The 16,189-nt window shown below is 46.1% G+C and overlaps 2 protein-coding genes across 2 annotated transcripts in view; both read right to left on the bottom strand.

The window, feature by feature from the left end:
- Nucleotides 1-16,189, bottom strand: part of zbtb20 (zinc finger and BTB domain containing 20) — an 84,137-nt gene that overhangs the window by 47,062 nt on the left and 20,886 nt on the right. The window lies entirely within an intron of this gene.
- On the bottom strand, nt 12,340-13,059 carry LOC136676070 (uncharacterized). Its single transcript, XM_066652925.1, has one exon. The coding sequence runs from the start codon at nt 13,057-13,059 to the stop codon at nt 12,340-12,342; it is 720 nt and encodes a 239-aa protein (XP_066509022.1).

Raw genomic sequence — 16,189 nt, 5'->3', positions numbered from 1 at the left:
GAGTGTGTGTCTCCCTGTGAAGGACTGGCGCCCCCTCCAGGGTGTGTTCCTGCCTTGTGCCCAGTGATTCCGGGTAGGCTCCGAACCCACCGCCACCCTGAACTGGATAAGAGTTACAAACAATTAATGAATGAATGAATGAAGTTACGTATTTCAGTTCTCTCTCCTAAAACATGTAAAACAACATTCATAAACATATTATATCCCTACTACAATCTCCAGATTGATGATGTCTCTTCTCAAACTGAGGTGATGTCTCTTTGCAGTGTCTCAGATGTTTTTAGATGTTCTCTGATGTTCATTTTCTCCTCTCAGCACGTTGCTGACTGACTCTGAGGTTCAGGACTCGGGGATTGAGGACTCAGACACCTGTCCAGCTCCTGACTTTTTAAGCATCTTCACTTTCTGCCTGAGAGCGACAGAGTTCAACTTTGTGGCTGTTAGATCCCCTGGAACTGACAAGTTGTGGAAGTGGTAGCTACATTGTAAAAGAGTATTTTTTGGTTTTATTCCACTTTGTATTGGAAAGATTTTACAACTCATAGTTTAATCCACACCGCTCAAATTTTAACCCCGTTCTGGTCGACTGCTTGTGTACATTTTAACTCACAAGTTAAAGTTAAATCTGTCTGAGCTTTACTGATTCTCCGACCTAAATCAAATGCCAACACTCTTCAACAAACTTCCCTGAGTGCTGTTGCTAACGTTGGTTAAACATTTTTGGCGCCTGAAATGAACTTTATTAGTTCTCTGATGAATGTCTCTAAAAAGAATTTTCTTTTACTTCATTTTCTTTTCTTTTGTTTTTTTAGTTTTCTCTAAAACCACCTACGGTTTCATTTACAAAAACCTGAAACTAATTTTCACTTCTCGTCTGAGGAAATGGATGTGGTTCTTTTGCTTTTTTTGGCTCAGATTGTGATAAAAACAACCCAGTATTTTATATAATCTCCATAAAAATGCTCAAGATGAAACGGGTCGCACAAGGTCCCCATGCCCAATGCCAAGAGACCACCAGTGAGGTAAACAACCCCCCTCCACCACACACACACACACACACACACACTTCCCCCAAACACTGGGCTGTCGATCAGTCTCTGGATTGATGGAGATCCACACAATACCAATAAAGAGATGGGGTCTGTGATCCAGAATTAGTCACGAAACATCAGGACCTGACCTCACTAACACACTCACGACTGCCATTAAATCCTCACAGCAATGTTCTGAAGAAATGAAACCCTCTCATGTTTTCATTCTGACTTGATTAAATGTATGCAAAGTGTCAAACATGAGACGAGAAAACACCTCTAACACTCTTCCACATGTTTGAACAGGTACATGGCATGGCCCCAAAGATGTTTCTACAGATGTTTCTACACAGAGACAAAAACGTGTACGTGACGACAAGAAACACCCCAAACACGGTCAAGGACAAACAGTCCCGTGATCCAAAGGGGACACAGCCTTAAAGATGAGGGAGGCTTTATTTCTCTGGGTTTCGTGATGTTTCTCTGAGGCAGGACTCTACTGTCCAGACTCATCTGACCGTTATTGAAATGCTCTATTCTCTAGAAAACTAAGCCTCCTTTTCATTCTTATCCTCACAGCATTTGCATATGAGGATTGTTTACATAACCAAAAACCACAAAACCTTCACCCAATCAATCATCCACCTTCCAACACCCACCATCCACCATCAGGTTTCCAGCACCCAAAATTCACCATCCAAAATACAGCAGCCAAAATCCACGCCCCAAAAACCATAACCCTGTATCCACCCCAACCACTCAATATCCACCACCCAATATCCACCCCCCAAAAACCATAACCCAGTATCCACCCCCAAAAACCATAACCCAATATCCACCCCCCAAAAACCATAACCCAGTATCCACCCCCAAAAACTATAACCCAATATCCACCCCCCAAAAACCATAACCCAGTATCCACCCCCGAAAACCATAACCCAATATCCACCCCCCAAAAACCATAACCCAGTATCCACCCCAAAAATCCATAACCCAATATCCACCCCCCAAAAACCATAACCCAGTATCCACCCCCAAAAACCATAACCCAATATCCACCATCAAAAATCCACCACCCAAAATACAGCACCCAAAATCCACGCCCCAAAAACCATAACCCTGTATCCACGCCCACCACCCAAAATCCACCACCCAATATCCACCACCTAAAATCCACGCCCCAAAAACCATAACCCAATATCCACCACCCAATATCCACCCCCCAATATCCACCCCCCAAAAACCATAACCCAGTATCCACCCCCGAAAACCATAACCCAATATCCACCACCCAAAATCCACCACCCAATATCCACCACCCAATATCCACCACCCAAAATCCACGCCCCAAAAACCGTAACCCAATATCCACCACCCAATATCCACCACCCAAAATCCACCACCCAATATCCACCACCCAATATCCATTACACAATATCCACCCCCCAAAAACCATAACCCAGTATCCACCCCCGAAAACCATAACCCAAGATCCACCACCCAATATCCACCCCCCAAAAACCATAACCCAATATCCACCCCCCAAAAACCATAACCCAATATCCACCCCCCAAAAACCATAACCCAATATCCACCATCAAAAATCCACCACCCAAAATACAGCACCCAAAAACCATAATCCAATATCCAGCACCCAAAATCTACCTCCATACAACACCCAAGGCCCACCACCCATTTCCAGCACCCAAAATTCACCATCCAAATTACAGCAGCCAAAATCCACGCCCCAAAAACTATAACCCAGTATCCACCCCCAAAAACCATAACCCAATATCCACCATCAAAAATCCACCACCCAAAATACAGCACCCAAAATCCACGCCCCAAAAACCATAACCCTGTATCCACCCCCACCACCCAATATCCACCCCCCAAAAACCATAACCCAGTATCCACCACCCAATATCCACCCCCAAAAACCACCACCATCAAAAATCCACCACCCAAAATACAGCACCCAAAAACCATAATCCAATATCCAGCACCCAAAATCTACCTCCATACAACACCCAAGGCCCACCACCCATTTCCAGCACCCAAAATTCACCATCCAAATTACAGCAGCCAAAATCCACGCCCCAAAAACTATAACCCAGTATCCACCCCCAAAAACCATAACCCAATATCCACCATCAAAAATCCACCACCCAAAATACAGCACCTAAAATCCACGCCCCAAAAACCATAACCCTGTATCCACCCCCACCACCCAATATCCACCCCCCAAAAACCATAACCCAGTATCCACCACCCAATATCCACCCCCAAAAACCATAACCCAATATCCACCACCCAAAATCCACCACCTAATATCCACCACCTAAAATCCACGCCCCAAAAACCATAACCCAATATCCACCACCCAAAATCCACCACCCAATATCCACCACCCAAAATCCACCACCCAATATCCACCACCCAAAATCCACGCCCCAAAAACCGTAACCCAATATCCACCACCCAATATCCACCACCCAATATCCACCACCCAAAATCCACCACCCAATATCCACCACCCAAAATCCACCACCCAATATCCACCACCCAATATCCACCCCCCAATATCCATTACCCAATATCCACCCCCCAAAACCCATAACCCAGTATCCACCCCCAAAAACCATAACCCAATATCCACCCCCCAAAAACCATAACCCAATATCCACCCCCCAAAAACCATAACCCAATATCCACCATCAAAAATCCACCACCCAAAATACAGCACCCAAAAACCATAATCCAATATCCAGCACCCAAAATCTACCATCCAAAATCCACCACCCAAAACCCACCACTCAAAATTCATTCATTCATTGTCTGTAACCCTTATCCAGCTCAAGGGTCGCGGTGGGTACGGAGCCTACCTGGAATCATTGGGCGCAAGGCAGGAACACACCCTGGAGGCGGCGCCAGTCCTTCACAGAGCAACACACACACACTCACACATTCCCTCAAACACTGACATCTACAGACACTTTTGAGTCACTAATCCCCCTACCAATGTTTGATTTTGGAATGTGGGAGGAAACCGGAGCCCACCCAAAATTCAATACCCAAAAAATCCATTCAAAATCCACCTAAATCCATTTTCCAGTATCCAATACCCAACATCCACCCTCCAGCATCCTCCATACAACACCCAAGGCCCACCACCCATTATTTAACACCCAGCAAAACACCATCCATTACTACTATACATTAAATACATTTTGGCATTTATTTTTATTTTTATTTTTGAGTTTCTAAATCTGATCTAAATATACAACAAATGTACAATTCCAACTAAAGTCAGCAATCATTAACGCTACAGTAATGTCACCTCCTCCAACACTCTCCTGGTTTAATTAGAGATAATTTTCTTTGTGGTTAACGTTCATCAAACACCCACATGAAAAAACAAAGTAAAAATGTAAATCAATTTTGAGACTTCAGTTCCAAATAATTTAGGAGCGTTTCTGTGTGTGTGTGTGTGTGTGTGTGTGTGTGTGTGTGTGAATGTAGACATTAAGGTCAGATCCTTAGTAAATGATTGTTGTAGCTGGGTAACCACACATCGCCACATCTGTGCAGGAAGATACAGCTCTAGACTCTCTGAGTCCATCTGAGGTCCTGAAAAATCTAAATGATATATTTACATCATTTGAAAAAAAATCCACTTTCATTGATGGAGATGAATGAAGTGACAGAAATAAAGTGTTAAACTGCAACTACAGCCAACATTGAAATGGCTAAAGCTGAACTTTAGAAATTCATAAATATTATAGAGTAGATACAGAAAGCTTTAGAGTAGACACTGAATAACTGACGGTAAACACTGAATCACACACTGTACTGAATAAACCAGTTATTACTACAGTCTATAGAGGGATAATGAGTAATAAACCCGTAGTTAAAGGAGTTTGTTCAGCCGAGGCGGAGTGTGAGTGTCAGAAATGATGCGACGTCAGTCTCTGACAAACGTTAGAGCAAAATCTGCTTCTCAGGAGAAAAAATTCAGCTCTGAGAAAAAAGCAGCGTCTGAGACAATGATTCAGTTTAATGCAATATAACCATCACGTTTTTCAGGTTTTAAACTCGCCCACACACACACACACACACACACACACACACACCTGCACACACACACACACACACACACACCTGCACACACACACCTACACTCACACACACACACACACACACACACACACACCTGAAAACAGTTTTAAATGTTGTTTAAAGAGTGTGATATTGGGATTTATGTCAGAAATGGAAACCAACCGACAGATAGAGGGACAGACAGATCGAGAGACAGACAGATAGAGAGACAGACAGATAGATCCACACTTTGTTCCTGTGTGTTTTCGCTGCTGAAAGATTGTCTTAAGAAACAAGAAAACACAGAGAAATAAGAAAATAATAAACAAAAATAAAGCCCAATCCTCTGTTTGAGTGTTTGCTTATTCCCCTGCTCTCCTTTGATTGAATACGATGTTTGTCTCAAAGCCGTTCTGAACAGAAGGTGAAACATTTGACTGCTCATGTGACGCCTGAACCCTGGAGCAGACGCTTGCACAATTACCGTCTTATCATCTCGCTACAGATGTCCTCTGCAACCGCCAGCACACTCTTTAAAAGCAGCTAAAGAAAAGATAATAACAATTATTATGAATATTATTATTATTATTATTATTATCATACTGAAGCTATAGCATATGCATAAGCAGCCAGGGAGTCATGAGAACGCAGGAGGGCACTTTAAAAAAAAACAAAAAGCAAACAGAAAGCATGGAATAAAGCTCCGATCAGACTTGGAGATGTGGAATCCACCCACTAAAGTCCCTCAGCTCTTCACTCCTGACCCGCGCCAAACTCTCCGCACGACTTCAATAAGACGAGTGAGGGCCTGGGCTTCACACACATCTCACCAGCTGCTTCATCCCTCTCTCCTCTCGCTCTTCTCTCACTCACTGCACTCCACCGCCCGAGAAAAACCTCAACAATTAGCCGCTCTGGATTTTAACAAAGATCACATCACTCGTCGAAAGGAGTCTGTCATCCAGGCGATTTACACCGATCACCCTGCACATGAGGATACCCAAGCAGGGAACTGAACCCCTCTATGCCACATGTAGAGCAGCAGTGTTACCTACTACACCACAGCAACCACTAGTGGCAGCGTCTCTCACCGGATGAATGTAAACCTCAGTGACACACAGCACTCTCTGTCGCCAGAGCAGGGACTCAACACACTTGCAGGAGAACACTAACTGCCAAACTTGAAAATCAATGAGCACCTGTGGCTGACACAGTGTTTTTAATCACTATAGACCAGCGTGAACAGTGAGATACTCTGGAGCAACTGCAAATGAGACTAAGGCCCCGTCCATGTCGATCCGTTTCCTTGTTCCTCCCTTGGTTTTTGAAAATATCCTTGTCCATGCGAATACGAAAGTGGCTGCACTGTCACGCCAGTCCAGTAGGGGGCCATAAAAGAGGCATCAAAACACCACGACGCATGAGAGAAACTGAGGTTTAATCCCAAATCACTCCCTACTCCCTCTGTAGTGCACTACACACGTCTTGAAATGACTGAATCTAGATGTTAACAGTGCAGTATATATTTCTAACACACATCATTTCTATTTATTCATCTGTGTGATTCTGGACTCTAGTGCTGTCTGTGTGTGTACAGTGTAGTTTCTTACTGATGTGGTTCACTGTAGAGGGTGTGAGAAGCTGTGTGTGTACAGTGTAGTTTGTGACTGATGTAGTTCACTGTAGAGGGAGCGAGGAGCTGTGTGTGTACAGTGTAGTTTGTGACTGATGTAGTTCACTGTAGAGGGAGAGAGGAGCTGTGTGTGTACAGTGTAGTCTATGACTGATGTAGTTCACTGTAGAGGGAGAGAGGAGATGTGTGTGTACAGTGTAGTTTATGACTGATGTAGTTCACTGTAGAGGGAGCGAGGAGCTGTGTGTGTACAGTGTAGTTTGTGACTGATGTAGTTCACTGTAGAGGGAGCGAGGAGCTGTGTGTGTACAGTGTAGTTTGTGACTGATGTAGTTCACTGTAGAGGGAGTGAGGAGCTGTGTGTGTACAGTGTAGTTTGTGACTGATGTAGTTCACTGTAGAGGGAGTGAGGAGCTGTGTGTGTACAGTGTAGTTTGTGACTGATGTAGTTCACTGTAGAGGGAGAGAGGAGCTGTGTGTGTACAGTGTAGTTTGTGACTGATGTAGTTCACTGTAGAGGGAGTGAGGAGCTGTGTGTGTACAGTGTAGTTTGTGACTGATGTAGTTCACTGTAGAGGGAGCGAGGAGCTGTGTGTGTACAGTGTAGTTTGTGACTGATGTAGTTCACTGTAGAGGGAGCGAGGAGCTGTGTGTGTACAGTGTAGTTTGTGACTGATGTAGTTCACTGTAGAGGGAGTGAGGAGCTGTGTGTGTACAGTGTAGTTTGTGACTGATGTAGTTCACTGTAGAGGGAGAGAGGAGCTGTGTGTGTACAGTGTAGTTTGTGACTGATGTAGTTCACTGTAGAGGGAGTGAGGAGCTGTGTGTGTACAGTGTAGTCTATGACTGATGTAGTTCACTGTAGAGGGAGTGAGGAGCTGTGTGTGTACAGTGTAGTTTGTGACTGATGTAGTTCACTGTAGAGGGAGTGAGGAGCTGTGTGTGTACAGTGTAGTCTATGACTGATGTAGTTCACTGTAGAGGGAGAGAGGAGATGTGTGTGTACAGTGTAGTTTATGACTGATGTAGTTCACTGTAGAGGGAGCGAGGAGCTGTGTGTGTACAGTGTAGTTTGTGACTGATGTAGTTCACTGTAAAGGGAGCGAGAAGCTGTGTGTGTACAGTGTAGTTTGTGACTGATGTAGTTCACTGTAGAGGGAGCGAGAAGCTGTGTGTGTACAGTGTAGTTTGTGACTGATGTAGTTCACTGTAGAGGGAGAGAGGAGCTGTGTGTGTACAGTGTAGTTTGTGACTGATGTAGTTCACTGTAGAGGGAGCGAGAAGCTGTGTGTGTACAGTGTAGTTTGTGACTGATGTAGTTCACTGTAAAGGGAGCGAGAAGCTGTGTGTGTACAGTGTAGTTTGTGACTGATGTAGTTCACTGTAGAGGGAGAGAGGAGCTGTGTGTGTACAGTGTAGTCTATGACTGATGTAGTTCACTGTAGAGGGAGAGAGGAGCTGTGTGTGTACAGTGTAGTTTGTGACTGATGTAGTTCACTGTAGAGAGAGCGAGGAGCTGTGTGTGTACAGTTTAGTTTGTGACTGATGTAGTTCACTGTAGAGGGTGTGAGGAGCTGTGTGTGTACAGTGTAGTTTGGGAGGCCAAAACACAGACAAAAACCTCTGTTTTTAAAGATAAACAGATCCTGTGTGGACGGGGCCTTAGGTAAATATGTTCAATGCTAAAAAGGTTATAGCCCCCCCCCCCCCCCCACACACACACACAGGTCCCCAGCTTTGAGTGCTCCGCAGTCATTGAGGTCCATTCAGTGACACTGGGATGAGTTTTAGTGCCAGGACTCGCCCTCCAGCATCAGTGTGTGTTCCACGAAGCAGGATTTCAGAGTTAGCTGGATAACTCAAACCCAAAGTGGGACTGCTCCAATAGGAACGTTATTAAGGCCTCCTCTCTTTCTGTGGCTAAGGCTTGACTTGGGCTGAAGTTATCAGGTTGAGAGGGATTTCTGTGTGGTGGAGTACCCTCGCTGGGTGTCCAGACTTGTGCGTACGGCTGCTCTCCTTGAATGGAGGAGCGAGTGTTTTCCGCGGCGTGACGGCAGCGCGGCTGAATGGGGGAGCAGGAGGATTCCTGGCTCGGAGGAGAGTGTGAACGTGTGAAAAAGCTCCTGTTTCGAGTCTCTGTCTCTGTGCCAGAGCTGCTCGGCTGAGTGAAAAAACCTGAACCAGGCTTTCGTAACCGCGCCGTCACGTTTGGGAGAAACCCCTGAGCTCGGACAACCCTTATACATTACAACCGAGGGGCTTTCTCTGTAAACATCACGAGCAATCCGCCTTTTGTCTCATCAATCATTATTAATACAGACTATTTACCACTTTTACATTGATTAATATGATGTCTAACACAAAGGAGAGGAATAAAGAGTGGGTGCACTCTGTCCCTTGTTTCTGAGTGTCCCTCTAGCCCCGTGGAGCTGAGCTACAGGGTGTGGTGTTTAAAATCTTCACCCTATGAAACAGGGCGACCCTTCAAGACCTAGATACCTCATCAAAATAAAAAATAAAAAAATGATCAAAAACTTTAACTGTAGTTAAATTCAGGGCATCATTGACCTGATCATTCAGAAGAGTTCCACAGTCATTTAATATCACGCTCTCCTCACTCTCTGTGATTCATTCATTCATTGTCTGTAACTCTTATCCAGTTCAGGGACGCGGTGGGTCCGGAGCCTACCCAGAATCACTGGGCACAAGGTGGGAACACACCCTGGAGGGGGCGCCAGTCCTTCACAGGAACACACACACTCACACATTCACTCACACACTCACACCTACGGAGTCTCCAATCCACTTACCAAAGTGTGTTTTTGGAGCGTGGGAGGAAACCGGAGCACCCGGAGGAAACCCACGCAGACACAGAGAGAACACACCACACTCCTCACAGACAGTCACCCAGAGGAAACCCACGCAGATACAGGGAGAACACACCACACTCCTCACAGACAGTCACCCGGAGGAAACCCACACAGACACAGGGAGAACACACTCTCTGTGATATGAAGCTAAATACAGCTGCTTATTTGGTGTTTTTTTGTTTGAAACATCCAGTTCCTCCTTAAATGCTGCAGTTACCACAGGCACCAGACTGCATTTGCTTCAGCATTTAAGGTGGATCAGCTGCTCCTCGTACTGTTTTCTGCTTGTTCTGAAGAAAAGGGCCTTAATCCAGTGAAGCTACATTAAACTAAGATAATACACTGGTGATCGTAGAGTTCAAAGGAGAAAATACTGACATCTGTGTGTTTATTTGGGCGCTGCTGAGCGTCTCGTCAGAGACTCACAAGGCGTCGTAACCCTTTATTTACAGTGTGCACCTGAAAACTCTCAATTTCAAGGGTTACATAGCCCTACCCCTCTTCCCCAACATGAACTGATACCCCCCACCACCACTAGGCAAAACGGAGAGGTAGAGCTTAGTTGGGATTAGAAATGGAATTCACCCTTGGTTTAGCACAGACACATCATTAATAAAAACTGAGAAACATCATTTGAGAGACTGATTTTAGCGTTAGCACCTGTTTTATAGGTATGTTAATATGTTTAATTATGAGTTTGTGACACCAGTGTTGTATTCAAATGCACAGTGTTAAGGCTATGTCTGCGCTTCGGCCTCTGTCAGAGCAGGTGGAGGTTTTGAATATGAACATAAATACAAATGCAAATAAAAGCATTTACAAATATATGTATAAACCCGGAGCCCATGAATCCCTCCTTTATGGAAATGTTAGGCGTATCAAATGCAGCGCCCCCTCACTATACGCTCCGGATATATTTGTAAACGCAAGTGCAGACGGAGTATTTATAAGCGTGTTTATAAATGTATATAATACAGGCATTCAGACAACACCTGCCCTCTGGTCAAAACCAGGCCGAAAGAGTCTGGCACCACGTAAACAGGAACAAAGCTCCAGTCAAATCTCTCCCAGATTCAACACTGGAGCCAGATGGGTTCCTTTTTAAAGCCACAGTGCTGTAGAAATATCACATTTCCACAGTCTTCCTCTTTAGTTTCTTAGAGGAGCTACAAACAAGACTCTAAAGGGAAAATATTATGAAGAAATCTCGTGAATCAGTGAATCTGGAGCCCACCAACCCACACATTGTGAAACAAGACCCCCGCCAACCAGTCAGCTTTCTGTGCGCTGCCTGAGTCTGAAAACACAGGATAAAACAAGCCATTTTGATTCTGCTCTGCTTCTGACGTCAAGTGCAGAGACTTAAGAATGGCCCCGCCCCCTCATCTGAGTCTGTCCAATCACAGCGCTGAACACGTGTTTATGTGAGAGCATGAAGACAAGGTTAAACGCAGCAAAACTGACACAAGGAGTGCGAAGAAATAAGAGCGCTGAGTAAAAATGGAGAAGAAAGAGAACGGAGCGAAAACGGCTAAAAACCAGAGCTTCTGCTCCTTGCTCCTCACTGCTGTGCGCTCGGGGTCGGGGTGAACAGCGAGCGGCTCATTATCATTTAAAGGATCAGGTGCTGAAAGCGGGCGTTCTGAACAGGGCTGTTTACACAGGGGGAGAACACTGCTGTGGGGTTTGGACCAAAGCAGGTCACAGACGTTTCTTTAAGAAACAGAACTGTGTTCCACTGTGGAGAAGAGGGGGAATACGTCTGATTTAAATGTATAATCTCCTCTAATCTGGTTTTAGTGAATTTAATAATAATAAAAACCTGGAAGTAGATTTTAACCAAACACACCATTTTTAAGTTTGGTCTCCTCTCTGTTCCAGGGTTTTTCCGGTCACAGTGTTTTCCTCATTAATTTTCTGCGTCCGGATTTCACTAAAGCGGCTTTGGCTTCGTTAATCTGTGAAAACGGCTCTCGTCACAGAAATGCGGAGGTATAGAAAGAAGAGTGGACTGCGCTGAATTGAAGCTATCAGGAGGGTATTTCTGATAAAGTGGCCGCTGAGTGCATTAATGCGAGTAATAGCAGCGGTGATCATTATACAGAGGAGGGGATAAATGATAAAATGATAAAAACACAGATATGAGAGAGAGAGAGAGAGAGAGAGAGAGAGAGGAGGGGAGAGAGAGAGAGAGGGGGGGGGGGGTGAGAGAGAGAGAGAGAGGTGTCTGATTCATTAATACATCCAGCATTTACATTCCATCTCTTCATTTCCCTTTATTTCTCCTCATATCCTCCGCAGAGAGGTCAGTGAGGGATGAGGGGTTGTCGCGAGAGCGGAGAGGAAGCAGAAATATCAGTACACACTTATAAAAACCTGAACTATTTTAAAGCTAAAATACCACGCGGTTTAAAGAAAGAGTGAATCAAAAGTCACTAGTCAGCCGTGCACTTCAGGGGCAGCTTCCAGGAGCGGCACTGGGCTGAATGAGAGTAAAATATAGATATAAACCATTCACACTGATCTCTCTCCTCCATCGAATCCTCCTCCTCCTCTCCCTTCCTTTCCCCTGCTCTCCGCTCTCCTCCTCCTGCTCCTCCTCTCCCTTCATCTCCCCTGCTCTCCGCTCTTCTCCTCCTCCACCTCCTCTTCCTTCCTTTCCCCTCCTCTCTGCTCTCCTCCTCCTCCTGCTGCTCCTCTCCCTTCATCTCCCCTCCTCTCTGCTCTCCTCCTCCTCCTCCTCTCCCTTCATCTCTCCTCTTCTCCGCTCTGCTCCTCCTCCTCCTCTCCCTTCATCTCCCCTGCTATCCGCTCTTCTCCTCCTCCACCTTCCTTTCCCCTGCTTTCTGCTCTTCTCCTCCTCCTGCTGCTCCTCTCCCTTCATCTCCCCTCCTCTCCACTCTCCTCCTCCTCTCCCTTCCTCTCTGCTCTCCTCCTCCTCCTCTCCCTTCATCTCCCTTCTTCTCCGCTCTGCTCCTCCTCCTCCTCTCCCTTCACCTCCCCTGCTCTCCGCTCTTCTTCTAATCCACCTCCTCCTCCTTCCTTTCCCCTGCTTTCTGCTCTTCTCCTCCTCCTGCTGCTCCTCTCCCTTCATCTCCCCTCCTCTCCACTCTCCTCCTCCTCTCCCTTCCTCTCTGCTCTCCTCCTCCTCCTCTCCCTTCATCTCCCTTCTTCTCCGCTCTGCTCCTCCTCCTCCTCTCCCTTCACCTCCCCTGCTCTCCGCTCTTCTTCTAATCCACCTCCTCCTCCTTCCTTTCCCCTGCTTTCTGCTCTCCTCCTCCTCCTCCTGCTGCTCCTCTCCCTTCATCTCCCCTCCTCTCCGCTCTCCTCCTCTCCCTTCATCTGCCCTGCTCTCCTCCTCCTCCTCTCCCTTCCTCTCCCTTCCTCTCCCCTGCTCTCCGCTCTCCTCCTCCCCTCCCTTCATCTCCCCTGCTCTCCACTCTTCTCCTCCTCCACCTCCTCCTCCTCTCCCTTCCTCTCCCCTGCTCTCTGCTCTCCTCCTCCTCCTGCTCCTCCTCTCCTTTCATCCCTCCTCCTCACCTCTTCCTCCTCCTCCTCCTTCCCTTCTGCTCTCCTCCTCCTCTCCCTTCAACTCCTTCTCCTCCTCTCCCTTCATCTCCCTTCTTCTCCACTCTCCTCCTCCTTCTCTCCCTTCATCTCCCCTCCTCTCCACTCTCCTCCCCTCCTCTCCCCTCATCTCCCCTGCTCTCCGCTCTTCTCCTCCTCCTCTCCCTTCATCTCCCCTGCTCTCCGCTCTCCTCCTCCTTTCTCTTCATCTCCCCTGCTTTCCACTCTTCTCCTCCTCCTCTCCCTTCATCTCCCCTGCTCTCCGCTCTTCTCCTCCTCCTCCTCTCCCTTCATCTCCCGTGCTCTCCGCTCTTCTCCTCCTCCTCTCCTTTAATCCTTCCTTCTCACCTCTTCCTCTTCCTCCTCCTCCTCCTCCTCCACTCTGACTGTGTCCACAATTAAAACTCCTTGATTTAGATTTTACTACATTTCTAATCGCTGACGGCTCTCGAGGCGGAAAGACTCTAAACTTCAGCTTATAACACATTTACAACGACCTGGATTTGAAAAATGGTGTGAAATTTTGTGGGATATTTCTTTAAATGAAAAAAGAATGAAAATTTCAGCACACATTTAAACCGGACTCAACCAGAAACACTCATTCAAAACACAGTCAACAAACAGTGTGTGTTTTGTTCTGGACACTGGAATTCGAATCCCCCAACCTGGCCCTGCTGGGAGACCACCTCAACCAGCACCAGACCAGCACCAGAGCCTGAATCAGATTAAACCAGCTCAGACCTGCTTATACACCATGGAACTAGCTCATTACCCGCTGGGAAGAGCAGTTTTGATGGGCATGGGTGGTACGCTGTGTTTTTCCTCTGGGTAATGAAGCATTTACGTAATTACATTGAAATACTGCAGCAGCGAAGCAGCAATCACTCTGCACCTCGAAGGGTTAAGCACCGTGTCTTTTAGTCGGGGTGTAGTCATTTGACTTTGATTTGCATGTGAAGACCCCCGGGCTGTTCCTCGTCCACTCTGGGGTCTGTCTCTCTCTCTCTCTCTCTCTCTCTCTGCCTTTGGCAGGTGCCCTCTGGATACAGTCAGAAATGAAGGCACTTCCCGTATTTGGAAAAGAAAAACGCTTGACGAGACGCCGAGGATCACGAGCCTCACGACGATCTAGTGTCACGTCTCCATGACAATGACAGCACCTTCGCTCAGGGGCCACGCGCTTAGAGACAATCAGCGCGCCTTGTTCCATTTCAGCTGAACTACACGTGAATCAGCCTTAATGACCTGCGCTTATCAGCCTCGTAACAAGGTGATTTCGTACAGATCTGACTAAAAGACCTTTCCTACGATTCATACAATGTGTACTAAATATATATTTATGGACATTCACGTGTGAAAAATCAGCCTCAAGACTAGCCCTAAACCTAACTGTAAATTTAACTGTAAGATTCAAATGATTAGAAACAACAGCACTTTTGAGTCTCCAATCCACCTACCAACATGTGTGTTTTTGGAGCGTGGGAGGAAACGGGATCACCTGGAGGAAACCCACGCAGACACGGGGAGAACACACCACACTCCTCACAGACACTCACCCGGAGGAAACCCACGCAGACACAGGGAGAACACACCACACTCCTCACAGACAGTCACCCGGGGGAAACCCACGCAGACACAGAGAAAACACACCACACTCCTCACAGACAGTCACCCGGAGGAAACCCACGCAGACACAGGGAGAACACACCACACTCCTCACAGACAATCACCTGGAGCAGGACTCAAACCCAGAGACACTACCTGCTGCTCTATACACATAGTTTTTGAGATTTTTCATGGCTAGTGTAACCCTTTGTTAAAGGGTTGCAAGAAATTTACATCCTCCATCAACTACATCCAGATGTCCTCACTGTCCAGTGAAATAAATGTGTCTCCATGTTTGTGGATGTGTAGTTTACTACATCATTCTTCACACTGTGTGAACAGACCAATAGAAACACTCCAAAATTACTCTGAATTAAATCATTTTACATTCACTTCCACTGAAAATTAAAAAGGTTTTTCTTCTTCTGTAAAGTTATTATTTTTAGAGATGCACATTTTTCACTGAACAGCAACAATATATAATTTACGAATGAGTACAAGCCTCTGAAAAAATATCTCAGGATGTAGAAGATTTAATTTCATGCAACCTTTTGAAAGTGGACCATATATAGTAGTAGTAATAATAATAATTTGTTATTTATAATTGCACCTTTCATACTTCAAGGTTGCGGCTCAAAGAGCAAAAGAACGAAGACCATCATCAGGTTCCTGTTTCAAAGTCTCTGTTCAGACAGAACTGGCTGCAGTGCATAGGCAGCTATATTTATAGCTTTATTCTATAGATATTCATTTTGGTTATAGATTAAAAATTATTGATCATTTTGGACCAAAATACCTTTCTGAAAACGAGTGTGCGCTGCTTCAGTCCGTAGGTTTCTAAAAGACACCAGTAAATAAACAGATCAGATCAGAGTCAGTCCTCAGTGGCTCGGTCTGAGGCAGTGTCCGGTGCTGAGTGTGTTTCCGTGATACATTCCTCAAAAGGGAAACTGTAGCTCGAGATAAAACAAGCCCCGACTCCTGAAATCTGTTCACACTGATCTGCTTTCACAGCACTGCGAGCTGAGGCCGTGAATCCGTCCCGGCTCCTGACCCTCACTGACCCCAGGCTCACGGTGAAGCAGAGGGGGGATGTTGCGGACTGTGAAAACGGTTTGTAGGCTTATTGTAAGCAGATAGAGCAGAATGGAGTGAGCGCCGTGGTCTCGTCGGCGCTGTGAGGTGATTAGTGCCTCGTGGAGGGGACCGGCTCTGCTCCTGATTTCTTTGAAATCCACCAAACTGTTTTCTGAGAAACGAAGTGGTGATTTGAGTGCACGTGTTACGGCGAAGTAACGTGGCATTTCTCAAGACTATAGTGTGTGTGTGTGTGTGTGTGTACATGGTAAGCCCTACAATCACGCCTTTTAGACAAAGACAGG

Source organism: Hoplias malabaricus, chromosome 2, assembly GCF_029633855.1.
Source record: "Hoplias malabaricus isolate fHopMal1 chromosome 2, fHopMal1.hap1, whole genome shotgun sequence".
In the NCBI taxonomy this organism is placed as follows: Eukaryota; Metazoa; Chordata; class Actinopteri; order Characiformes; family Erythrinidae; genus Hoplias; species Hoplias malabaricus.
Note: the sequence above shows the minus strand (reverse complement) of the source record. Positions and strands in the feature narration are given on the sequence as shown.